Consider the following 26,531-nt stretch of genomic DNA (forward strand, 5'->3'; position numbering starts at 1 on the left):
AGCAAGGCTGTACGCAAATCTCGAAACGCAGTGTACAATCTGATGCATGCAACATTTTAACCCTATTCAGACGGGGGGGGGGGGGGGGGGGGCTTTTTAGGCCCCCGCTAACTTCGATGTCCTATAACGCCAGAACGGCTTACCCTAGAGCCACCAAATTTGGTGAGTTTTCCTAAAATATTGTTGGCAACAATTTTGCGAAGTTTGACAAATTTTCCATTTTTTCTTGTTGCCATGGCAACCGTTTGTTGACAGGCAGTTTTGCCAAAAATCACTATTTTTGGTTCTAACTATGTATTTTTCACATTTATTTGCTATATTACTGCGATTTTGTTACATAAATAAAATCTTATATTATTCAGCATATCTTTCATAATTATATATGCATAAATTATGCTAATTTGATGACGTCATCAGCCCAAAATCCAAGATGGCGGACCGAATGGCCAAATCAATAATAACAAGCTAATTATCCCTTAAAATTTGTAACTACCTGGTATTTTTTCATCAAAAGCCATCTAAATGAATGAAGTTAGTCTATTTCCATTGCCCTTTGTGATTATTTGTTGCAAAAAAAGTATTTTTAAAAATTCAAGGTGGTGGATATAATATGGCGGAGCCCAACTCGTATCTTAGATGTGCATGGCGTCATTTTATGACGTCATATTGACGTCATTGATGTTGCTATTGGCAACGCAAGTCGTAATAAATATTATTATTCTGTTATCTGCACTTGTTGTTACATTTTTGCAGCATAACTTGAACTTTTCTGATAATACCCATTTTTCATGGGTTTGGCCAATGTAATCAAATTGATGACGTCATAATTACGTCATCTTACGTCAACGTAACGTCAAACGTCACATACTTGTCAGATATTATGTCGAAATTATGTCCTGAAAATTTGTTGGCCCTACGGCACGTCGTTTTAGAGTTATGGGACTTAGAAGTGGAGGGCCTCAAAAGCCCCCCCCCCCGGTCCAGGGATGGCCAAAAAAGCCCGGTCTGAATAGGGTTAACACACGTCGGTCAAAAAATAATGATAAACACAAGTTAACAGTCGCTATCATGTGGTTATCGGACTAGTTAAACTGTAATATTCAACACAGATACGTATTGGACTCACCCAAATTTTTGACTGAACAGCACCAGTCTTTGTCAAGGAATGAACAATCCACTGCTGTCGTGACGTGGTTCAGTAAAAATTTGGATGAGTCCAATTTTTGTGTTGGATATTATAAAGTTTAACTAGTCCAATAATGACTTCTACCAACACAAATGAACTTTCAAGTTAGAAGCTACCATGTGGTGTGGATCTAAACTATTCGATTCTGTATTTCAGGGGAAGCTGGACTATGAGGCTGTGAACGAGATGCATTTCCTGGAAATGTGCGTGAACGAGACGCTGAGGATGTTTCCGGCTGCTCAAAGGTACGGTGGGTAATCCTGGCCAAAAGAAAACAGGGATAGGGTAGGAAGGAAATAAAAATGACGAATGAAGGATGTGGTGGGGCTAGAGCTGTGGGGAAATTAGGGCAGTGTCCTTATAAGGATAGGACATTCGTGCAATTTGTGATCCAACAGGAAACGTGGATAGATAGCGGTACACGATGGGTTGAATAGAAGAGAATACAAGTACATGTTTGAGCTATTTTGTTAGTTTTTTACCTCCATGAAAAAATGGAGGTATAGTTTTGAGTGTGTCTGTGTGTGTGTGTGTGTGTTTGTGTGTGTGTCTGTGTGTCCGCATATTTGTGGTCATCATAACTTGAGAACCTCTTGATGGACTACGATGATATTTGGTATGTAGGTAGGGGTTGGGAAGACGAACGTCAAGGTCAATTTTGGGCCCCCCTGGGGTGTGGACTGGTACTGCAGGGCACTTGCGGTTTTGCTATCTCGGTGTTCTGAACATGCTATGGTCAAGATTTTTGAGCATTAGATAGCTCTTGTGCTCAGGAAAAAATTACATAAGTTTGGGCCCCCTAGCGTCTAGTTTGGGAATAGCAGGGGCATTTTTGTCAAAAACTTCTGACGAGGATAACTCAAGAAGGGAACAACGGATTTTCATCATTTTTGGTATGTAGGTACCTTAGACAATTTTGTACAAGATTAAATACTAATTATGCAAAATAGGAGTACATTTGCATAATTAATGAGGATATTATATCATGGCAGTTTTTTCAATGTATCTCTTGTCCTGGATGTGATATGGTCTTGACATTTGGCTGGTAGATAGCTTGCAGTGTCATGACAAAGTGGGGCAGGTTTCAGCCCCCTAACATTTAATTGCGGAACTGCAGGGGCGTTTTTGTCAAGACATTCTAAAGAGGATAACTGCAGAAAGGATTGATGGATTGGCATCATACTAGGCATGCGGGTACCTTAGGCAAATATGTTCATAATGATATACATTTTATGCAAATGAGGACTTAATTTGCATAATTAATGAGGAAATTGTATAATTCCATTGTTTTCAATAACTGGACTTCAATAAATGTAACACATGTTAACTATGATAGGTGGAATATAAGCAGATACCAAATATGGTAATGAGGAACTTATTTGCATAATTAATGTAAAAATTGCAAAAACGCTTTATGATTAATAATGGGAATTTTATAATTGTGACATGTGTACGTTAGTCAATGATGAACAATACCATGCATAAATTATGTTAATGTGCTAGTCAATTGCATGAAATTTACGAAAGCTCTAAATTTTCATGGAGGTATGAGGTCGCCGAACTCTAGTTACTTTTGTGTTGCAGCCAGAAGGTTTATATTTGTGCGTTTGAAACGATGTGTCTATTTCATTGCCCCAGCAAAATTTGGGACTCAGTTGCATCAGCGATCGCGACCAGATCGTCTTTCGGACATTCGGACAATGAGCCTTCGGTTCCCTGTATGATGCAGGCCCATGGTTCAAACTTCTGCACATTAAAGGTCCCAACACACTCAACGAGAAGAAAGGGGTTCCCGGTTTGGTTGGACAAATTGTGGACATAACAAGTCCACGTCTTCTCTCCATTCACTCGATGACTAATGACCAATGTCCATTGTAATTCTTGTACAATGTTCTGTGGTCGCTTTTAGGTTTGATCGTGTGTGTAAGGAAGACACGGAGGTGAAAGGTCTGCACATCCCGGCGGGGACCATCGTCAACATCCCCGCCTACGCCATCCACCACGACCCCGAGATCTGGCCGGAGCCGGAGAAGTTCAAGCCTGAGAGGTAGCTTTATCATCCTCCCACATAGGGACATCCAACGGCGAAACCGCCTGTCTGGATGTACCCTGCTTTCTCAACCGTCAACATTAGTTCCTCTGGGCGTCGCCCTCAAACCAGCTGTCAGACAATCAGAAAATAGGCCTTTCAGTTTTCTAAAGGGATATCGCATAGATAAGGGTTAGCTCATTAATATTTATAAGCAGGGCGGTCAGGAACTAAGGGTGACGGTTGAGAAAGCAGGGTACACCCTAGCCTCCGTTGCAGTCTTCCGACCGGGGCTGTTTTTTTTTTGGGGGGGGGGGATTGGTCGCGATTTTCAACGTTGGCTATGTTCTCCTCTGCCGAAAAAGTTAGTTTGCCGAGGGAGGGAGTTTGCTGTGGAAGGGAGTTTGCCATGATAGCGAGTCTTTGAAATATCACGTCAAACTCCCTTCCACAGCAAACTTTTTCGGCATTTTCGACTGGATCGCTCTGTCCTCTTCAGTAATGGGTAAAAAATTGTTGGAACTTGTTACCCCGTCCAAATGAACTTTCATCTAAATGCATGTTTATGTTTATGTTTATATATTTAGCTGACAAAGTTGTTTGATATACAGGTTCAGCAAGGAGGAGAAGGAGTCACGTGACCCGTACGCCTACCTCCCGTTCGGCTCCGGACCCAGGAACTGTGTGGGCATGCGCCTCGCCTTGATGGAGCTCAAGTTCGCTCTGGCCAAGGCTCTGCAGAAGGTCCGCTTCGTCACCTGCGACAAGACTGTGGTAAGTCTTAAGAAGTTGCGATAGGACCCCAATTACCATTCCATCATCAAAGAAATATGTATCAAAGAAATATTACTAGCTTCCTCCATTTTTAAACATGTTTGTTCTTCTTATTTTTGCCTACGCTTCCCACTAGAAATGATACTCTCTAATCTACCAGAGTAGGAAATATAAGAAATGAATGATTATAAGATAAGGCACCAAGAAGATGTTTGAAACTAAAGTACATACCAAGCAAAGTAACAAGAAATGTGGTAAGTCTTGTTTACTCTCCAAGCAGAGGATAGGCTCAAGGTTTTTTTTGTGACAATTTAAAGGCTCTATTATATATCGGACTTTCTTTGTGTGTACTGCTCTACAAGACAGAAACTGACAAAGGAGACAGCCTTATCAAAACGACTCAATACGATGAAATGAAATGAAAATGTCCAAACCGACTAAGACGGTTTGCAAATATTTAGAAAATTTCCAGTTTTATAGAAATAGCCAGACACTTAGTTTTCTATACTTTTTAGTCCAGGCTTATCAAAACTACGAAAATCCTTTATAATTACCGGCTTTGTCCTGCACAGTAGAATCTGTTGAGTCAGCATGGCAGTTAAAAATGTGCTGCCCCTACGGCTGCTAAATATGGTGGACTGATTGACTGACTGACTGACAGTAGAATCTTCATCATTATCAGAATGATCTTCCCATTCATTGTTGTTGTTGTTCCCATCAGATCCCCATCGGCATCAAGAACACCCTGGGGAACCAGATTGAGGGAGGCATGTGGCTCAAGGTGGAGGCTCGTAGTTAGGAGGATGTCATACACAAGTTGTCGGCAACTCTTCTGTATCTGTATCTGCATCTGTATCAATATAGCCGGTACAACCGCCCTTCGTCGTAACACACCAGCTTCGACTCTGACTTGTTAGTGACTTCCAACAGAGACACGTGTTAGCTTTCAGTTTGAGAGTTTGATGTCTGTGTATTACTGTTTACTTTTAATGATGTTGAAATTGTGCTAACGCAGCAACAGTTTGTAGATGTATTGGTAGGCTGGTTGCAATTTTTTTTTTCAGATTTTCCTTGCTGTATATGTATATAAAACTGTAGGTGGCGACTGTAAGATATGAGATACTACCGGGTTAACGTTAATGTCTTTATAGTTATCAGTTGACGGATCGTTACGTAATCATCTGTTTGTCAGGCTCAACGTATTTACACATGCGTTTTTTGGAGTCGAATTCAAGTCACTGGTCCAACTTGAAACCGCTAAGTAGACAAGCTATTCAACAGAGTCTTTTCTGGATTCAACACGTCTCATTAACATGCATGAAACCGTACCGTACGTTTGTTACTTTACTTAGATCTTTGCTCGCTCTGCTCACATATATGAACATAAGACCGAACGGGTTAGATATTTGCCCAATATCTTATAATTGTTTTTTGCTGTTAACTTTTTGAGAGATAAGAACTCAATTCGGGTTTATGCCCGTAACGTTCTTACTGAATAAAACAATTGGAATGTGAGGCACGTACATATATTATGTATTTGCCCTTTTACAATATTCGGTTTGGATATGTGTGTTGTAGTCCATATAAGGTACCTGTTAGATACGTGCCCATATATGGTGCGTATTAGATATGTGCCAACATTAAGCATTGGATATGTGTCCTTATTAGGTAATGTTACTCCCTTAATGAATGAACGTATAGAGAGGGGAGACTTTACATCAGTGAACTAATATGCAACATGGCCGTCATATGCAATAGTAAAGAAAATGCCGTCATCATTATTTAGTGTTTAGAATATATCATCAATTCAAGATCACAAGTTCAGTGAGTTTCTTTTCATTGGCCATATGTCCTGCTCCCAAAAGTAAACGTTAAAGAATAAGATTAATTCGTTCATCACACAATATATTTTTCTCGGTCATCTTCAAACAAAGGAGATGCTAGAAAGATTTCTTTACATAGATTCCTTACGCAACATTTCACTGAGTTTCGTTCGTCCTACCGGTCGCTCACCCTGCTGACCCTGTTACATCATGTTTACAAAGTGGCAAAATTCAGCGCGCTAGCGCTGTGTCCATATAAGGCAAGGGTCGATCGGGATACTGTGGCTGTCTTCCACTGCAACAAGCGGTCTGGTTAGTACGTCTGTATTTCAAGGCGTGAACAAGTGGTGTCGTACTAGTCGTAGCACTCGGCTTTCTGAGCGGTTCCAGACGAACAGCTCAGCTGATCTGCCTGAAGAGTGAAGTCGCCATGTTGGACCTCCTGCCTTTCTCCCCCACCTGGGTGCTGGTAGGACTGTGTGCGGTGCTGTTGTATCTGTGAGTAGCGTCTTAAAACTATTGTAACGTCTTGGTGATTGTCTTGAGCTGGGTCAACTGGGCGTAAACTTTCACCTTTCGTCTGAGTGTCTACCCTGGGTACCAGACAGGATCGGGTAGCTAGTGAGTTTTGTTCGGGGACGCAAGGCAGTCAGCCCGCCAATCTCACATTAGCGCTCCGGGGAGATTAAGCGCGAAGGAGTTGTCGCAGGTGGATCTCCTTGGGCTCAAACTCCCCGGAGCACCAATAGGAGGTCGGAGGGCTAATCTCCAAGCAGATCCTACGGTGCCATAAGATAGTATCAAAGCCGGTCAGGGAGTATAGCCGGCTAAGGGAGTCAAACGGGCTACGGTAAGTTTGATACATTACGCACCGTGGATCTGGTTGGAGATTACGGAGGGCTTGACTGTCTTGGGCCACCGAATAAACTGACCTAGCTGCCCGATCCCGGCTGGCCCCCAGGGTATTGAGTGTCTGGCTAGCTGATACACGTTAAGCCAGTATCGTTGGCTGTTTTGTAAATTTAATTTGTGGGGCATTGTGATGGGAATGGCATGCAAAACGTACAAGTGTGACAACCGCTCGGCCGCAGAGACGCTGCCAACGTCGTCAGTGTGATACCTCCTGCAGAATCCCTTGGCTTACTCCAAGCCCATTAAATTAGCATTAAAAAGATGACGGTAAAATTCCAAACAAACCAATTACCCCTTTGCGTCTGCGCATAAAGGGGGTAATTATAAACATAACCTATTAGAAATTCCAATACATGATCAGTTTTTATCAGTTGAGACCCTGTTTCCACACTATTCAATTAATACTGTAAGTTTTCTTACATAGATTTGGTTAGACCCTGAAAGAACCATACCATCAGAGTTTGTCCAGCATTCTTATGTTACTTGTAAACCCCTAGGTATATGGTGTGGCCTTACTCCACCTTCAATGACCTGGGAATCCCTGGCCCCAAGCCTGTACCGCTGTTTGGGAACTATCTGTCATACGGACAGGTGAGTGGCCATCGTCTGTTTCTGTATTAAGCTATGGGCACAACCCACCGTACGTGCAAATACGTGCTGTCTACGTGCTAAGCTGTAGGCAATCTTTTGGGGTAAGTACCGCCTCCGTATGAACTCGTAGGGAATCCGACGGATTTTGGAGCACGCAGACACGCCGTAGAACTTTACGTGCAGGCAAAACTTTGTGTGCCATCGGGCTGCGTACGTGCCAGTACGGGCGACGCGCATGCCCTGTACAGCCTGAACGTTTTCAGAAATACGTGGCGGACGTCCCCCCCCCCAAAAAAACGTACGGACAAACGTATAATTCAGCACTTTTCCAAATCATATATCAAAACCAGGAGGCGAATATCTATGTAGGGAAAGTGAAATATGGTGATGGATTCATTAATGTGCTTTGTGTTAAGGCATAAGACGAGTATTACGTATACTGAAATAGCATTACAGAAATTGTTTCTAATTTTACCGAAACCATTTTGAGAGTATTGATACAGTATTTACATCGTCATTTATTGCTGTTTATTGCTTTTTTTATAAAGGGCATAGCAAAGTTTGACAAGGAATGTTACAAGAAATTCAACAAAGTCTACGGGTAAGTTTTTGCCGTTTAATATGATACTCTCAAGATTACCTTTGAATGCCTGTAGTTGGAGTAGTGAATGATTAACAATGATGGCACAGGCTCTTATTTGCTTTAGGTCAATCACCTTTCTCACGCGGCGGGCATGACAAAACGAGAATGAGTTCAATGAGGCAAACAAACAAAAATATTAATGAAATCATATCCCATTCATTTTTTATCCAAAGTATACAGTAGAAAAAGCAGTTAATTGCACAAGGGATTAACGCACACTTCTGCTAACTGCACGGACCCTCAAAATCCCAAACCGGTGCGGTGTGTGTTTGTGTGTGTATCTGTGCGTGTGTCTGTATGTGTGTGTGTGCGCGCGCGCGCGCGCGTGTGTGTGTGTGTGTGTGTGTGTGTGCATGAGTGAGTGTGTGCCGGTGTGTGTTGTGTGTGTTTATCTCTCTCTCTCTATTCCCCTTCCCCACCCTCTGTGTGTGTGTGTGTATCTGTGCGTGTGTCTGTATGTGTGTGTGTGTGTGTGTGTGTGTGTGTGTGTGTGTGTGTGTGTGTGTTTGGGTGCGTATGTGTGTTTGTTTCCACGCAGCAGTTTCTATATCATGTCAGCGGAGCAGTGCAGTTTCTGTATGACCCACTAGAGGACGCTTGTTCGAAAATGATACTAATGACAATAATAACTTAGATGCACAGTGGCACATATAAAGACGTCACAGTAGGTTAGAACTGATCAGTGCCAGTTGTAGTAATCTACAATTGTCATCTATAATTGTACTTTAGGATCTTTGAAGGTCGGCAGCCGATTCTGATAGTCGGTGACCTGGAGCTTGTCAAGGACATCACTGTGAAGGAGGCAAACACCTTTACCAATAGACGGGTGAGTGTCCGGTGCATTTTTTCTTAAACTAGTGTTAGACTGGTAGCAATCCTCTTTCTTCCTTACCTAAGGAAGGTAGAATGTAGACCAAACGTAAAGAAATTGGTCTTTTGTCTTCTGTGTTTTTCAATGATTATTATAACGTAGTTGAGAACAACACTGTACAATATTGTGCGGGTCCCTGTGCTTGTTTGTAAATGTTCTCCATTACACGTTCGGTCAGTTTTGACGTTCCATGCGAATTTTTCAGAATAAAGAGTTGATTTGAATATATATACTAGCATTCTTTGTATGTATTTAAAGGACCTATATTCCCTTTGTCTGTGTAGGTGGCATATTCTTGCCTCCCCCCTCCACACACAATAAAGGCTAGTGCTATAAAGACTTAAATGTAATATGTCTAAGAGCACTGTACTTCAACTGGAAAACAAACAGCATCAAGATTAGTCTATGTCGTTAAAAAACAACCTTTGCCACTCTGAGTACTGACGTCATAATCCAAACGTATGAATTTCCAGATATTAGAGGGCCAGGGAGAGTTTTTTGACGGTGGACTTCTCAACATTAAAGATGCGGACTGGAAACGTGTGCGGAGCGCCATCTCACCCACCTTCAGCTCAGGCAAACTCAAACAGGTTTGGGAACAACGAGGCGATACCTTACCGAGTTAATATTGTTCAACCATGTTCGTCTTTTGCTGTGAGTTCGTGTGATTATCATCTACAAATCCGGTGCTGAATGTGACAGTATGTCTTTCCCACGACGAGCTCGCCTGCAGAACTGAAAACGTTTTACCTTGTAGTGTTCGAAGGCATCGTTATCGAAGCCTTTTTAAAAATGTGGATGCCTGAAGTGTGAATACCTCGGAAATTACTGTTGCTGCACAAATAGATATCCTTAAATTCATCGCTTATTTATTTGGCGGTATTATGATTAGTGGAGGTATAATGGTATTAGATGCAAGGCTCTGTAAAGTAAGTATTTTAATTCTGTCTTATTTTGGATTGTTCCACAGATGGCATTAGTCGTGGAGAAGTGTGGGGACAACTTCGTTGCCAACCTTGAGAATAACGCGAAACAAGGCGTCATGTTTGACCTGAAAGAGTGAGTAGAACCCACACGGACCTGAAATTATGAAAAAATAATGAAACGGATGAAGATATTTTATACTTGGGAACATTACCTGAATCAGACTATTATTGTCTAGCTGGCATATCATCAATGTTGTAGCATAATCTGTACGTACTAGTTAGTCAGTACACAGTACACATTTAATCATAAAGTTCTTGATACACAACCATGTTTACAGTGCACATGTGCTAGGTGTTACAGGTTCACAGTGCATGGTGCAACTGGGTGATGCAGTTCCAAACGTAAAGTATTGTTAGGCCACAGCAAGTAAATTTTATGGATGACATCCTCTGCAGACTGCAAAAATAATGAGATAGGGCGAAAAAAAAAACAAGATGGGTAAAAAAAACAAGATGGCAAATTTTCAAAATAGACGTTGTAACAAGACTTGAAGAGACAAAATATGGCAAAACAGCCAACAAGGCATTCATTCCTGTATTTAAGGAGTGCACCAGTGTAGTTAAAGTGACACTAGTGTGGTAGACTGGTATCATTAACCATGTTGGCAACTACACTCATAGCTTTCCTAGTTGTGCCACTTTTACAACTATCTATCAAGTTGCACCTCTGCAACTACAGTCAATGCTACAGAGTCTCTAGTGTCAATTCTGCATTCAATGATTAGGTTACAACACAACCTTTACCCATTTTCGTCTATTCGGCCTTCCCTGAAGAAGAAAAAAAATCTTGTTTTTTTTTCTGAAATCAGGCAAAAATTAATGAGCGCGCGGATGTCATCCATAAAATTTACTTGCTGTGGCCTTAATAGATATTGTCAGGTAACAATGGTTAGATGATGCGGTTCCAGTTTCTTTGTACTGTGAACCTGTAACACCCAACTCCATTGCACTGTGAACCTGTAACACCTAACTCCATTGCACTGTGAACCTGTAACACCTAACTCCATTGCACTGTGAACCTGTAACACCTAACTCCATTGCACTGTGAACCTGTAACACCCAACTCCATTGCACTGTGAACCTGTAACACCTAACTCCATTGCACTGTGAACCTGTAACACCTAACTCCAGTGCACTGTGAACCTGTAACACCTAACCCCATTGCACTGTGAACCTGTAACACCTAACTCCATTGCACTGTGAACCTGTAACACCTAACTCCAGTGCACTGTGAACCTGTAACACCTAACTCCATTGCACTGTGAACCTGTAACACCTAACCCCATTGCACTGTGAACCTGTAACACCTAACTCCATTGCACTGTGAACCTGTAACACCTAACCCCATTGCACTGTGAACCTGTAACACCTAACCCCATTGCACTGTGAACCTGTAACACCTAACTCCATTGCACTGTGAACCTGTAACACCTAACCCCATTGCACTGTGAACCTGTAACACCTAACTCCATTGCTCTGTGAACCTGTAACACCTAACTCCATTGCTCTGTGAACCTGTAACACCTAACTCCATTGCACTGTGAACCTGTAACACCTAACTCCATTGCTCTGTGAACCTGTAACACCTAACTCCATTGCACTGTGAACCTGTAACACCTAACCCCATTGCATTGTGAACCTGTAACACCTAACTCCATTGCACTGAAAACCAGTCAGTATAGCCCTGACGAAGATGAAAGATTGTCATCAAAACGTTGGCTCGTAATAAAAGTCATGGTTGTGTACCAAAGACTTTGTGATTAAGTAGTTTATCAATCTGTTGAAATTATTTACTGATACACACAGTAGTACAGAGTCCCAACACAGCGACTGTCCTACTACAGAGATATTTCTAATACAGAATAACATAAAGATACATGCATCCACAACTTCTCAAATCATGTTGCCTAAACCAACTTACGCACACGCACACAAACACACATACATACACACACACAACAAGTAAATAAACACTGTCACAAAACTTGGCCTTCTTGATGAAAGTAATACACCCTACTCTGTACTTGTGGTCTTCCCTACCCAGCCTTTCCGGTGCCTTCACCATGGACGTGATCTCAGGTACAGCATTCGGAGTGGATGTCGACTCCCTGCACGACCCAAACCACCCCTTCGTCGCCAACGCCAGAAAGCTGTTCGACTTCAATCTCTTCAACCCTATCTTGATCGTTCTGTGTGAGTATTTGTTGTCAAATGCATGCAAAAACGTACGCATGTACCTATTTTATTCAATATCATCTGGTAAAGGCAAGAAGGTTAATCTCATAGTCCTTTTAAGGTCATATGGGTAGTGGGTTGCTATCCATTGTGTCTCGGGTACGATGTTGGGAGTTGGAGCCCATCTCTCTTCCACCCCCTTTACCTTCCCAACCGAGGTCAGTTACCCATTTGAATACCTGAGCGGGGTGGGAAAGCCATGAACCCAGGCCCTTTGGTTTTTTATTTTATTTATTTATTTATTTCTTCCTCAAACGTACATAGGCAGGGAAATACACACATGGTATACCCTGAATTGCGTAGGTTTGTTACAAAGAAACTTATACGTGCAGAATGTCAACAAACAAAAATACATAATATATTAACAAACACTAAGCATAGATCCGAACTCACAGGCTGATGGTAATGCTAGGAAATAGAGTCATTATAAAGTCTGACTGCAGTGTGGAGGAACGACTGTTTCAGTCTGTCAGTTCTTGCCTTGGGGAGAGTGAACGCGTTCTTGTTCCTCAGTTGCCTGCCAGTAACTGTGCGTCTCTGAGGAGGCACAAGATCGTGCAGTGGATGTTCGGGTCTTAACATGTCCTTAAAGAGCTTTACTGGTTTCTGGGCCAAACATTCTGCAGTTATCATCTCGAATTTCTTTTAAATTCTGACGTTGACCCTGATATATTTTAATGCTGTAAGTAGTTGTGTGTAATACAAAGCACCACCTGTTTGATTCTGAAAACATCGACCTATCTAGACGTAGTTCATTAGATATTTGTACAGTCGGAATAACGACACATTTGCTGATGGTACAAAGCTTAACTTTCTTCCAACACAAACAAACATAGACACCCGCTTATCAAATTTTCAACGATCACTGTCGCAGGAAATGGGCTCTGTCTCTGTTCACGTTTCCGTAACTCTCGCGAGTTTACAATTTCTGAAGTGAATGGTCATCAGTATTATTCCTGGTGATTATTGGTCCTGAGGAAGGCAGCAATGATCGATAAAAATTTGATCCGTGTGTACTTTTGTGTTGGGAGAAAGTTTCGCTTTGTACTATGATTATTACCAAAAGATGAGCTTCCATGATGACTTATTAACTATTACCTTATTCTGTTTCGTTTCGTAGTTCTCTTCCCTCAGTTGGCCAAGATCTTCTCGGCAATGGGGCTGAACATGTCAGTTTTCTCCACAAAAGCGCTGGAGTTTTTCGGCGCGGCGGTCGACAATGTGCTCGACATGAGAGGCAGCAACGAAGAGGAGGCTGCAGTAAGATTATTTTTTCCTGAAACTATTACTTTTTATGGTTAACAAAATTCTTTTAAAACAACCAATGTTTTTTTAAACACTTGTTGACGTATAGGAGAACCGAAACGCTACATCGAAGTCTCGCTGTAGTTGGCCGTGCATGTGCATGGACATTTTTAATGTTTTTGGTCCTTTGCTTTTGGACAGGTAAGAACAATGTGGCACTACAGTCACAATTTATTTTAGATGTGTCACATACAGATAACATTACGTTTTATAATGTAAAGGTAGTCAGCGAGCCTTTTTGAGGCGGTAGGGCCAGTGTGTTGCCACTCACTGTGTCTAGGGCGGGGTATTAGAAGGCGGAGCCTATTTCTTTCCTTCCGTATCAACCACTTTTTACAGCCCAAATTGAAGTCAGGTATCCATTCTTAGGGGAAGGTTATTGCACAAAAACTGAAGCGACGAAAGTCGTGTAAAGTGCCTTTCCCAATGGCACAAGTTTGGTAGCATGACAAGATTTGAACCAATGGTCTCTGGCTTTGGTGGCAAATGCCCTGCAGTTTTTTTAACCGCTATTTCATACATTTCCTTTAGAAACGCGTGGACTTCCTGCAACTGATGTTGAAAGCTCATAATGAGGAACTGGATAAAGAAATGCCGAAGGACGTCGTCAAACATGGTCAGTATTATAATGAATGAATTATCTTTATTTGCATGTTCCTGCCCATATGGGCTAAATGCAGCAATTTGATTTTGTTACATGGGCTACTAAAGGCGAAGTATTATTATTACATGTAGTATTACAATTGGATAAACAAAAATCTGGAGCTATGCTATCACATTATATCTAGCGTTTACTTGCCTCTTCCCTTTCCTTAAACATGTTTTTGTTGTACAATGTTGTCTGTGGTTGTCATTACACAAACAGATTGTCTTTTGTTAACTGTTTACATCGTGTATCTACATTGAGAGTAAAAGAGCTGCGTGTATCATTGTATAAAGAACACTCTTATATAAAATGTAAAGATAATCACACAAGGCAACCTGACAGAATCAGAAGCGCTCAGAGGCAATGCGATGCAATGACAACATTAGCATTGCTGCCTGAGGTGCCCTGTCACAATTTCAATGAAAAATGAATGGCAGGGTAGAGAGTGTGTACAATGTCATGTGATCTGGAAGAAACCTTTATCGATAGAGACTGCTCTTGTTTGGGTAACGTTGAAGAAGAGTGATGGATATCACTCGAAACACTCGAAAGTAAATTTCTATCCAGTTGTAGAGATTGAAGTGCTCTTAGCTGTTGTTTACCTAGATGTCTTACATTTTAATAGAAAAGATGGGATCTTTCGTCTTCCACTGTCTTCGAAAAAGAAGTCGAACCCAATAACAAAGGATCTAGAGTTAGTTTTTACTAGCTTTAGATTACACACTTGTGATATTGTTTTTACACTGTTTGTATCTTTTATGTTACCTGCAAGTAGCCTACGGGCAAGAATTTGCAATAACACGTTATATGAACGCTCTACTTCAGGTGTTTCCAAGAAGGAGATCAAGAGTAACGCCGTGCTGTTCTGGATTGCCGGGTACGAGACTACAGCCAACACGATCTCCCTCACAGCCTACAACCTGGCCCTGCACCAGGAGGCGCAGGATAAAGTCATCGAGGAGGTAGACGCCGTCATCGAAAAGAGGGTAAGTAATGATTCTAAGACAGAGATTTAAAAACTTTAAGGTACCAGGTAACACACTCATCCTAGATTGAATTGAAATATACCTCTACGGGCTGTGGTGCTCCATCGAGATATATAACGTTATTAAGGTACAATCTATTGTAAAATAATATTCTCGCCTTACCTTAGACCTTAGATCTTCCTGTGCCGTAAGGAACATTGGGCAGCAAGTTTCTTGGTCAGCGGGTGCCGCGATCTTGGTCGGCTCCCATGGGATCCCAACTCTTTCTAGATCTTTTCTAAATGTTCTTCGCCATGTGTTCTTATGTCTTCTTTAATATTCTCATTGATAATTCAAATAACTATCAAAATTGCTGGTAAACAGTTGCAATGTTATGAATTCGCAACCGTTCCGTGGCATGTCTCAAACGACATTAATTTTGCTTATCAACGAATCTCTTGGGCTAAAATGCTCGATTCTGTACTTTAGGGCCAGCTGGACTACGAGGCTGTGAACGAGATGCCCTTCCTGGAGATGTGTGTCAACGAGACCCTGAGGATGTTTCCGGCTGCACAGAGGTGCAGTGGATAACTCTTGTTACCTTTGCCAGAATGGCTAAGGTTATGTTTTAGGCTTGTGCGTTGTTTGTCCTTCCTTCTGTAAAGAGTATAACTCCAGAAGCCTTGGATGGATGCTGATGACATTTAGTAGGTGGGTAGGGGTCGAGAAAACGAAGGTCAAGTTTGACAATGGGCCTCCTAGCAGATTGTTTTCTGTCTAGTTAGCACGCACTGATATCCGTTAACTTCAAGGGAAATGTAATATATTCAAAAGCTGGACAGAAACAAGGATAGGGTAGGCGGGACGACTTATCCGAGCGAGGGACGACCCAACCCGAAGCTAGGTACTCATTTTTACCCAAGTGAAGTGAGGAAAGCCGTGTAAAGCCAAGGGCTCAAGGTCGGCGGCACTGCAGGATTCGAACCCGGGACCTCTCGGTCCTTATATATATTTAGCACAACAAACTATTTCACATTTATAAACCAGGGCCCCGCCGAGTGGCTTTCGGAAAAGAAAAGTATGATATAAAAGATGCAAATCTACAATATACGTAAAGAGAATAGTTGTGGACATTATTTGTGTATATTTTTACGTGACATTTGTCATTTCTACTTTTCGTTTCTACAAACAGCCCGGCCAGGCCCCGCTGTACAAATGTGACGTTAGCCTTTCTAGGTCCAATTGGAACATTGCAGGACCATGTAGATAACCACCGTAAACGTTTCTGTTGCATGCCTTAGGTTTGATCGCATCTGTAAGCAAGATACGGAGGTGAAAGGTCTGCACATCCCGGCGGGAACCATCGTCAACATCCCCGCCTACGCCATCCACCATGACCCCGAGATCTGGCCGGAGCCGGAGAAGTTCAAGCCTGAAAGGTACATAGTAACTCCTTTTTGGTGTATGTTAACCCTCGTCCTGTTGGAGAATTTTTGGACAATTTAACCTTCCAGAGCTGATTTCTTCATCAGATAAGTAAAACTTGACCTGACCTGTGCTGCTGCTGAAGACCAGGTCAAGATTTTCTTACATGTATCTGATGAAGAAATCGGCTCTAGAAGGTAAATGAACCATTTTCCGTAGTATGCAAATCTTACATGAAAAAAACACCACAAACCTATTAAAGTACAGCTCAGCATGACAAGGGTTAATTACGTGTGTCCCAGACATAATGAGCTCAGCAGAAACCTTCATCGACGACATCATTCATGGCTGAGAGGTACGGAAATAAAAGTTTGGCAGTTTACTTGTCTATTGATGTCTTAAATATAATGGTGTGTTGGGATATTTTACAGCATTGTTGATCTGAACGTAACGTAGTAGCCTTCGCACATGTTGATTATGATTTGATGTGAACTTTTCTCTAACTAAAACTAATGAAACAAGAGTTCGTAGACCTCAGGCCTGCATGAAATGTATTGGGTGTCTGTAGACCTATTGTGTATTTTTTTCCCTTTTTGTCCGTGTTTGCGTGGTTGGAAAATGTGCACCATGCAAAAGTCTGAAATTCCATTTTCGGAATGTGTAAGTTTGGGCATGGATGAACATTACTTATTTTGGATTTCTTAACCATGTAACCAACCACAGTACCTTGAATTTGTTGAGACGACTTTTCCTACCTTTTTTTGTCTCAGATGGCCCTTGAAGTTATTCTGTCACATATGATATATTCAGTACTGATATCTTCCTATTTCAATGTACTGACCTAATGCAGCTGCTAAATCTCCTTAGTGTGGCAATGATATTCATTAAAGATTTATTCCTGGAGTGCTACATGTGTATAACACTTGACACTGGAAGGTTATTTGCATAATTTGACCAATTAAGTTTTTACAGTAGTTCCATAGACAACATAGAATAGTGGTAGCCCCCATCCAGCAGCAACAGTTAGTCCCCAGGGTGGTATGATATTTTTATTCAACCATCCAACTAAAACCTAAACCTAAGTGACAAAATGCAACAAACGATACCAAATTTAAAATAGAACAAAGCTTCTACCACTTAACCCTGTATGTACTATAGATTAAGCAGGCCCAAAAGTCAAGCGACCATGACTAGCCCCAAACTACAAATTACCTGCATACAATACGGAAATGGCATCCCCAAAGAAACAACAAGAAACACAGGAAGATAATATACATACCTTTCTCTTACACTCAAGCTCTATACATTTCTCCTCCACTTTAGAAAGTTGTATCTTCTTCTGATTGCCAAACAGGGTAAAGGAACTTGTACCAGAACTTTAAACTCAGTACTACACAGCTCTCAAAACACCACAAAGACTAAGAAGCAAACTCAAATTGTACCTAACAGCAACAGATACTAGTACAAACATCATCTGGCTAGAAACACTGTTGATACAAAGTAACCTGATACATTGAAGGTGGCAGAAGCCAGTGCAAAAACAGATGACGATTCTACACCTAAGCTTAAAGACCTATCAATCAACCCAAACCCAACCAAACCAAGCAGATATTGTGGGGATTCCCCAACCACACAAAAACAGGGTCAACCTACAGTATCAAGTTCAAGCACTAGGAGGCCCAAAATCAAACCTGACCACCAGGACACCAGCAACAACCCACGTAACAAATAGCAACATGATGGCATTTTGCGTTCCGGAGATACAGCGCATGCGCAGTGCCCGCACAAAAGGTAACCTGGAATGTCAAGTTCAAGCACCAAGGGCGTCAAAATCAAAATTGAGAATTATTCAGCCACCGCCAACACATGTGCCAAATATCATCGCGCCCGCACCAACCGTTCAGAAGATATAACTCCGGAAATACCCCTCCCGGACACAAAATTCGACCTGCCGCGTCAAGTTCAAACGCGGCAAGGCCCAAAGTCAATCCTAGGCAACAGGCAACAACTTCCCACCCATGCACCAAAAATCGTCGCAATGGTGCGTATCATTCCGGACACACAGCGCCAAAAGTGCCCCAAAAACAGCAAAAATGCCACCTGCAATGTCAAGTTCAAGCGCCAGGAGGCCCAAAATCAAACCTGAGTGTCAGGCCACCACCCCCAACCCACGTACCAAAAATCGTCGTGCTCGCACTATCCGTTCTTGAGATACAGCGCCCTAAATCCCCAGCTTCCAAATTTTCCCACGCCCGTGAAAACCATACCTGCATACATGCAGGTAAAAATGGACTCGCCGGGATTTTCGACTGATTCGGCGTGTCCTTTTCACCTGTATGATGAAATATCGATCACTCCTCGCACTTGATTTCATACATGGTTCAAAGATTGTTGGTATCTAACCCCCCATCACCCCCGGCTGGATGAACTTTCATGCCTAACCCTAGGCCTTGCAAACTTTGGACCTAAAAGAAGATGAATGTAGACAGCAGGTGGACTTACTTGTACCAGAGGGGGAGTTACTCCTGCAGTAAGCCCACCACATTTGTTAGTTTTGGTAACCATTATCCCGAGTAAATCCTTCACGACAATTCAAAGAGTAAGTCAACCTTCAGTACATGGACTTACTGTGTACAGTCCAACCTGAGTAAGTCCTGGATGATCACACCAATTGGTACGAGTACATGCATGCGTACCACCATCTTCAGACCTCCCCGAGTAAGTCAATGTTCTGACCATTGGCCTTTCTGTAGATGAAAAGAGGCCCGTGAACCATGGTGCGTCACAAACATTAGCCCAATGTTTGCAAAAGAACGCGTATTTCTATATTTAGCTGACCTTGTTGTTTTGACAGGTTCAGCAAGGAGGAGAAGGAGTCACGTGACCCGTACGCCTACCTCCCGTTCGGCTCCGGACCCAGGAACTGTGTGGGCATGCGCCTCGCCTTGATGGAGCTCAAGTTCGCTCTGGCCAAGGCTCTGCAGAAGGTCCGCTTCGTCACCTGCGACAAGACTGTGGTAAGTATTTTGTTAGATGAAGCTTCAAGTCTGAAGGCTGAAGGAAAGTTCATTTACTTTCCGCTTATTTGTTTTTTCCAGGGCAGTACAATGAGCAGTAACAGTCAACAGTTATAAACCATATTCTACTCTAATACTTATGTTGGCTATTTCTAAACAGGTTGGGTTTGACTTCTTTTTTGGAAGCAGAGGGAGACGAAAAGCACCACCTATTCTACAATAGTAACTAGAAATTGCCAATCACGTAATCTTCCCTACTTTTTATCTTAGTCTTAGCTTATCAAATTCACAGAAAAATCCAATGTGCACTATTTCATTTGGCCTTCAGATAGTCCACTGTATTCCATCAAGGTATCTTCATAATTATCAGAATCATCTTATCATTCTATGACGTTGTTCCCATCAGATCCCCATCGGCATCAAGAACACCCTGGGGAACCAGATTGAGGGAGGCATGTGGCTGAAGGTGGAGGCTCGGACTTAGGGGAGGATGTCGTCTACAATATACAAGATGTCTTCTGACTTGTTTTTGCCTTTCAATATACCGCGACACGTGTTGGCTTTCAGTTAAAGAGTTTGTTGTCTGCGAATCATTGTTGATTATCAATTAGAATTGTGCTCACCACACGACAGCTGTTTTGGATGCATGGGTAGGCTGGCTGCAAGTTTTCAAATAGTTTTTTTGTGTTCATTGTAGTTGTAGACATTCTTGTTCATTATAGTTGGTGTTGGTTTTATTCTCACAGCAGAGGTTTCGGTCGGGGGGAGGGGGGTGTAAGGCGTAAGGAACCCCCGCCACTGATAGTGCCCCTACCGAAACATCTGCTTGGAGAATAGTATATAGTAGTGGCCCGCAGTGTGTACGGTGTATATATGGGCATATTCCCTAAGAAGGGAGGTAGACTTAAAACTCTCGATCACTACTAGTAAGACCACTTCTCACCCCCGACCAAACCTCGAAGAATTTTTTAAGATAACCCATAAGATGATAAATGTTTTGAAGTCACGAATGTAACAGTATAAATATATGATATAGTCCTCGACCAGCTGAATCTTATAGTTACCTTAAATTCGTTATAACTCTACATAAATTACATAAAGCAAAAAATAATTACCTTTCCGTCTTTGTCTGCCTAGTTCCTATTTGCTCTAGAATACCTAGACTACAATGGTGATTTTGAATAGAGACATTTGATGTAATACAAGGCGCTGCACCTTTTCTGTCTTCAGTACATTTCAACTTAGACCGTGGTAACGGATTAATAACATTGAGAATCAATAGGGGACTGCCTTTTTTCAAAGAATGGCAGTTCCTTCTCTTTAAAAATATTACGACATCTACGGTAGGATTTTGTAGCCAATGACATCATAAATCCGGAATATATGGAAGTTTGACTCCGATCAGAATGGTATCAGGATGTCCCCTGCTTTAGTAAGTCAGTGAAATGAAAAAAAAGAACTATTTTTAGGGAAGAATTAAAGTCCCAAACACCCTGATAATCGCACATATTTGTCAAAATATTCCCCCTTTCGTAGCCTGGAATCCAGCCGTATTGTGCTTTGGTCGCTCCCCTTAGGTACGCTTCCTGCCAAGCTGAGCGATTTCAGGCTACCCTTTCGAGCAAGCTGTGACCAAAGTTCCCCCAAGACAAACAGAAAGAGTTCAATCGACCTTGCCCCTGTAACAGTGGCAGCAAGAGGACATACCAAATAAAGGTGAAGGCTTTTGAGCTATATATAGATTGTTCAAGGACCCCAAACAAGGCTATCTGGTCTGTAAAAGGTTATCAACGTTGGCATACTTGAGTATAATTTCGTCAAAAGTAGTCCTGTCGTTTGCATGAGCCTCATTAGGACACTATATGATGTAAACTATATCTTGCCTCTTCCCTCAAGACCTCAATGAAAAGCAGACTGCATAAGGATGTCATAGAAATAGGATTCTGTTATTTGATTTGAGCTTTCATGAATACACAAAGGCTCAAACAAATATGTGAATGTGAATAAATACCTCAGGAACGACTCGAGCAATGTGGCAGTTGCAATGTGATGTATCTGCCCGTGCCGTGACATTTCTCCCTTTCAATTATTAATGAAAAACAGTTACGGTAGTAATCATAGCAAACAGATTGTTTACATTGTGTCCTCACGTGGGGCATGACGTATAGATCAGACGGGACCTAAAGGTCAGGCGAAGACATCAGAACATCAGAACGGGATTTGAAATCTCGGAACAACATGGCTGCGATGCTGCACTTGCTGCCATTGTCGCCAACATGGGTGCTACTGGGAGTCTGTCTTCTGTTCTATTATCTGTACGTACGCCGTAGATGTATCCTTTTGTGTAGTATCTCCGTGCCTTTCTTTGTCTTCTTTTGGTAAGCGGCACAAACGACCCAGCACAACTTGATAGAAATGGCCAGCAAAAGTGTATTATGACTGCCAAAAAGGCGAAGAAAGGCCCGGAGGGAAATGCATGTTCTGAATGAGTTCAGTCAAGGTACGGAATGAGCGATGACTATGTACAGTTCGACTTACATGTTACGTCACCTCACACGTTAGAGTCTAAAACCTGACCTCTGTCCTCTTTATCCCGAATGATTCAGGTTTTGTTAAATGACTCTGTTTCAAAGATTTGATTTTGTTTGTCTTCCGCTATGATTCATTGTTATGATATTTATGTTTCACCGTCACATTTATCCATTTACCTTGTATCTGTTTGTAAAATAACAGCATCATATTTCTATTGTATGATTCATCACATCCTAAGTCTGTATTCTTTTCTTTTTCAAAATCACCCCTGTTTGGCTAGAACGACTGCCGGTACATGTATGTGTCGAATTGTTGAATTAATGAATAGATGAATAAGAAAGCATGCGATTGGAAGTTACGGATAAGCCTTGTAGTGTGTAGTGGAACAAGGGGCACCACGTTTCCTGAGTGGTTCTGTGATTGGGTATATTTTGCAGGGAGTGGTTTCTAGATCTTGTTAGCCCTGGCTCTTTTAACGCGCCCGAGGAACCTCCTCTTACATGGATCTACATTTGAGATGTCCTGTCCCTGGGCCTGGGACGTGAACTGGTGTCTCCCAGTTAGACCTACGTCACATTTCCTACCCGTGGCCCGGTCGGGCTGTTTGCGGAAAGTAAATAATTAAAGTTTATGACAATAAATATGATAAGGCATGCTGTTGAATTATTTTTGATCCGTTTTGTAGTTTTGTTGTCTTTTATATCGTACTTTTCGTTCCCCAAAACTACCCGACCGAGCCCCTTTGTGGAAATGTGACGTTAGTATTACCAACTAATTAGGACACTCAACTGTAAGAGTCGCTACCAGTTGAGCTACAGGGACATCCCTGCTGATTGGGACTTACATGACAGAAATAAAATCAGACTTTTGCAACTCTCTTTGGCACATGAGATTAAAAAAAAGAATATAATCTAAGCTTTGGGGATCTAACGAACGTATTCTTGGTGGGTATGTAATTCTGTATAGACAAATATGAAAATAGCCATTTGTACTCCATAGTCTTTTGTTAATATATAACACTTTGTTGAAGCCTTAAACGGACCCATGTACAGCGTTTGCCTTGTCAACATAGTACCTTATGGAACAAAGTACACATGGCGTCAACTAGTTTCATGACAGTTGATTGGTCAAAAACCAGGTAGCAGATAAGTACCTTTAAGTTAATGTAAATACATGATACTCAACCTTTTGTAACTATTTGTTTTCAGTGGCACAAATATTCCGGTGTTTATCTGTCCTGTGTATATCTCAGAATACCGCCAGGTATTTGAGAACTTCTTTTCTTATACATCCAGAAGGGTAATAGCCCCCCAAAAAACTTCGAACTTCATCACATTAGCTTGTGATTGATGCATTGATAGTTAAATTTTGTTCGGCTGAAACAACGCTGGCAAGGCAAAGATTTGGACTATAGCTTCATCGTATTTGTTCAGTGTAGGTGGGGCGCATAGGCAAAGTTCTGCTGTGTATTGTTATAAGGGCTAGTATCGCAAATAACATACTAAAACATATTTCTCGTTTCTCATAGTTATCTCACATGGCCGTTTCGCACGTTCAAGAAACTGGGTATTCCCGGTCCGAAGCCGGTCCTGAACTTCGGGAACTTCCTCAGCTACAAGAAGGTGAGTATGAGACGTATGAAAATACAATAAGGCCATGATGAATTGATTATATGGATGACATCCTCTGGGAACCCAAAACTGATCCGAGCGTGCGAAGAAAAAAAAAAGTTTGGCAAAAATGTTGCCTTCATCATGAAATCTAAGTGTTCAGGAATGTTGAACAATGACTAAACTCATAGAATATAGTAAACCGAAAAACAGATTCTTCATTTGTAATCTTTCGTATCTTCTTAGACCTTGGAATAATCTGTGACACTAGTATACGTTTTCCGATATGTTTTTGCAATCCACGGCATGTATCTGGACCTGTTTTGTACGATTTTGAGTATGGTTCAAAACTTTTTTCTTTGGAAACGGCTGAAAGTTGATGTGTCATCCTTATAATAAAATCAACATGGCCTAAAGAAGAAAAAAGGAGGTGGGTGTGTTGGCATCACTATATGCAACTTTTTTTATCAATGAATGAATAAAAAATTTTGCACATTTTTGTCACACTGGACTAAGTACAGCTCAAAACAATACATGCTCAGAGTTAATAAATACACTGTACATTATGTAGCTAATATCCAATGTACACACCTGTTAGTTAGAGATAAAGAAAGATCTGTGTTTTGCCATGGAAGGTTTATCTAGCTGCAGTAGACATGTGAAGTTGGCTTACAGTAACATAGTGTATATGGTAGGGAAATGTTTGTGTGTGCCTAAAAACTCTCATACATGTCCAGAAATGGGTCAAATGTACGAAGTTAGGATTGACTTACGTCACACGTAATTTCCGACAACTTCTAGCTTCCGACAACTTCCCACAACCGCTAACTTCGTACATGGGGCGGGCCTGATGTACGAAGTACGATGTACGAAGTTCAATTTAAGACGTTTTGCCGGATATGTTATGGGTTTTGCTAACTTCGTACATGGGGCGGGCCTTGATGTACGAAGTACGATGTACGAAGTTAATTTTAAGATGTTTTGTCGGGTATTGCTAACTTCGTACATGGGGTGGGCCTTGATGTACGAAGTACGATGTACGAAGTTAATTTTAAGATGTTTTGTTGGGTATGTTATGTAACATAGGGCTAAGGTAACTTCGTACATCGTACATCGTACACAAACCCTGCCCATCTGTACGAAGTTAGATTTTGTAACATAGGGCTAAGGTAACTTCGTACATCGTACACCAACTCTGCCCATCTGTATGAAGTTAGATTTTGTAACATAGGGCTAAGGTAACTTCGTACATCGTACATCGTACATCAAGGCCCACCCCACCCAATGTACGAAGTACGATGTACGAAGTTAGCCATAGTCAAGACATTATAACTTCGTACATCGTACTTCGTACATTAGGTCAGCCCCATGTACGAAGTTAACCTAGCTACGTCACAGATAATTGTCGACGTTCCCCGAACTTTGCCGACAGCGGTTGTGGGAAGTTGTCGGAAGCTAGAATTTGTCGGAAATTACGTGTGACGTAAGTCAATCCTAACTTCGTACATTTGACCCATTTCTGGACATGTATGGAGGTATGTCTGCCTTTGTCTCTCTCTCTGTCTCTCTCTCTCCGTCTCTCTGTCTCTGTCTCTCTCTCTCTGTGTCTATCTGTCTCTCTCTCTCTGTCTCTGTCTCTCTCTGTCTCTGTCTCTCCCTCTCCCTCTCTCTCTCTCTCTCTCGCTCTCACTCTCTCTCTCTCTCTCTTGCAAGTCTAGTTGTTCCGTCTATAGAACCAGCAATTCTTATTTCCGATTCCTTTTCATATCAGGGATCACACGTTTTCGACATGGATTGCTATAAGAAGTACGGAAAAGTCTATGGGTGAGTACCGTGTAAATTGAAAGCCAGTTATTGGATGCTTCGTTTCATAGAAATGGAACTAGAAGCTTCTAACGAATGTAATTGCAAACGATGTGCTACTGTTTAGATAGTTATAAAACTACATTGAACATTGTGTATTTATTTTTATTGTAGAGTTGTGTCTGTTATCTTTAACGTTATGGTCATTCCTTTGCTTATCCTGCGAATGCACAATTATAACATTTTGCCTGTCAGAATCTATGAAGGCCGGCAGCCTATCCTGATGATTGGGGACCTGGGACTGATCAAGGAGATCACAGTAAAACAGTTCCATAAGTTTAACAACAGGCAGGTGTGTATTGTATTTTATACATAACACCTTGGTTCCATTATGACAAATAGATTTTCTATTGTCTTTACTTGATCGGCTTTCCCGTATAACTGTCACATACTGTTTATTTTCTCATTAAACAAATAACATTACAAATAAGAATAACACAGCTCGGCAAATAAGATTACAAATAAGAATAACACAGCTTGGCAATCTACAATGTTGACCAAGGAACAAAAATGAGCCTCCTTTCTGCTTTGACTATTTCATCTTTTTTTGCAGGATTTAGGGTCCATCTTGAAACCGTTCGCTGGCAGCTTATTTGTGCTGAAGGACACCGACTGGAAGAGGGTTCGGGGGGCCATCTCACCGACATTGAGCTCGAGCAAACTCAAACAGGTACTTTTTATTATACGTTTAGTTATTACTACCGCTACTTGAAAACAATTTTCACGAAGGATTTGAATTAGTATGTGGATAGACGTGCAAACGTTAGGTGTGGCGTGTCGTTCAGTGTAATATAACCAGCTGCAGCCGCGCCGCGTGTCTGCGAAGCTGGTGTGTTACGCCGAGGGGCTTTTATACCGGCTATATAGATACAGATACAGATACAGTCTATTTGCATGTGTTTATGTAAAGAAATTCAATTCAATTGTGTATACAGAAAACAGTCTTGAATTTGGCCATGATTTTCTCGCATTGATGAATTATGATTAGAAAACATACTAATCAACATGGAAGTTTGTGTCCAAAGCATATGTCCATGACACAATGGACTGCTTATGTCTCCTCACAGATGTTCGTGCTTGTAGAGAAATGTGCAGACGGTCTGGTCTCCAGTCTGACG

General features: G+C 41.6%; 3 protein-coding genes across 3 annotated transcripts in view; all 3 read left to right on the forward strand.

Moving 5' to 3' along the window:
* LOC118427220 (cytochrome P450 3A24-like) overlaps positions 1-5,542 on the forward strand; it is a 22,486-nt gene extending 16,944 nt beyond the window's left edge. Inside the window, exons 11-14 of the mRNA XM_035836865.1 lie at positions 1,343-1,431; positions 3,096-3,233; positions 3,827-3,989; positions 4,711-5,542. Coding sequence (XP_035692758.1) covers positions 1,343-1,431; positions 3,096-3,233; positions 3,827-3,989; positions 4,711-4,788 — 468 coding nt within the window. The 3' untranslated portion in view covers positions 4,789-5,542. The remainder of the gene's footprint in view (positions 1-1,342; positions 1,432-3,095; positions 3,234-3,826; positions 3,990-4,710) is intronic.
* Positions 5,543-6,075: 533 nt separating this feature from the next.
* LOC118427219 (cytochrome P450 3A24-like) lies at positions 6,076-19,924 on the forward strand. The gene is made up of 14 exons (XM_035836864.1): positions 6,076-6,310; positions 7,222-7,315; positions 7,864-7,916; positions 8,688-8,784; positions 9,303-9,419; positions 9,800-9,888; positions 11,860-12,008; positions 13,171-13,310; positions 13,887-13,971; positions 14,827-14,987; positions 15,456-15,544; positions 16,268-16,405; positions 19,246-19,408; positions 19,815-19,924. Exons 1-14 carry the CDS (start codon positions 6,243-6,245, stop codon positions 19,890-19,892), a joined length of 1,521 nt encoding a protein of 506 aa, XP_035692757.1. The 5' UTR covers positions 6,076-6,242; the 3' UTR covers positions 19,893-19,924.
* A 3,527-nt stretch (positions 19,925-23,451) lies between these two features.
* The window catches only part of LOC118428028 (cytochrome P450 3A11-like), a gene marked incomplete at its 5' end in the record, with an annotated part of 7,409 nt that continues 4,329 nt past the window's right edge, over positions 23,452-26,531 (forward strand). Inside the window, 5 exons of the mRNA XM_035837993.1 lie at positions 23,452-23,562; positions 25,322-25,374; positions 25,609-25,705; positions 25,967-26,104; positions 26,481-26,488. Coding sequence (XP_035693886.1) covers positions 23,452-23,562; positions 25,322-25,374; positions 25,609-25,705; positions 25,967-26,104; positions 26,481-26,488 — 407 coding nt within the window. The remainder of the gene's footprint in view (positions 23,563-25,321; positions 25,375-25,608; positions 25,706-25,966; positions 26,105-26,480; positions 26,489-26,531) is intronic.

The sequence above is a fragment of the Branchiostoma floridae genome, chromosome 12, assembly GCF_000003815.2.
Source record: "Branchiostoma floridae strain S238N-H82 chromosome 12, Bfl_VNyyK, whole genome shotgun sequence".
Classification (NCBI taxonomy): domain Eukaryota; kingdom Metazoa; phylum Chordata; class Leptocardii; order Amphioxiformes; family Branchiostomatidae; genus Branchiostoma; species Branchiostoma floridae.

Bases quoted from the DNA above. Each gene is read 5' to 3' on its own strand.
- LOC118427219 (XM_035836864.1), top strand. From the start codon at position 6,243: ATGTTGGACCTCCTGCCTTTCTCCCCCACCTGGGTGCTGGTAGGACTG. The intron at 6,311-7,221 runs GTGAGTAGCGTC...GTAAACCCCTAG, and splicing joins TGTGCGGTGCTGTTGTATCT to GTATATGGTGTGGCCTTACT. The intron at 9,420-9,799 runs GTTTGGGAACAA...ATTGTTCCACAG, and splicing joins GCTCAGGCAAACTCAAACAG to ATGGCATTAGTCGTGGAGAA.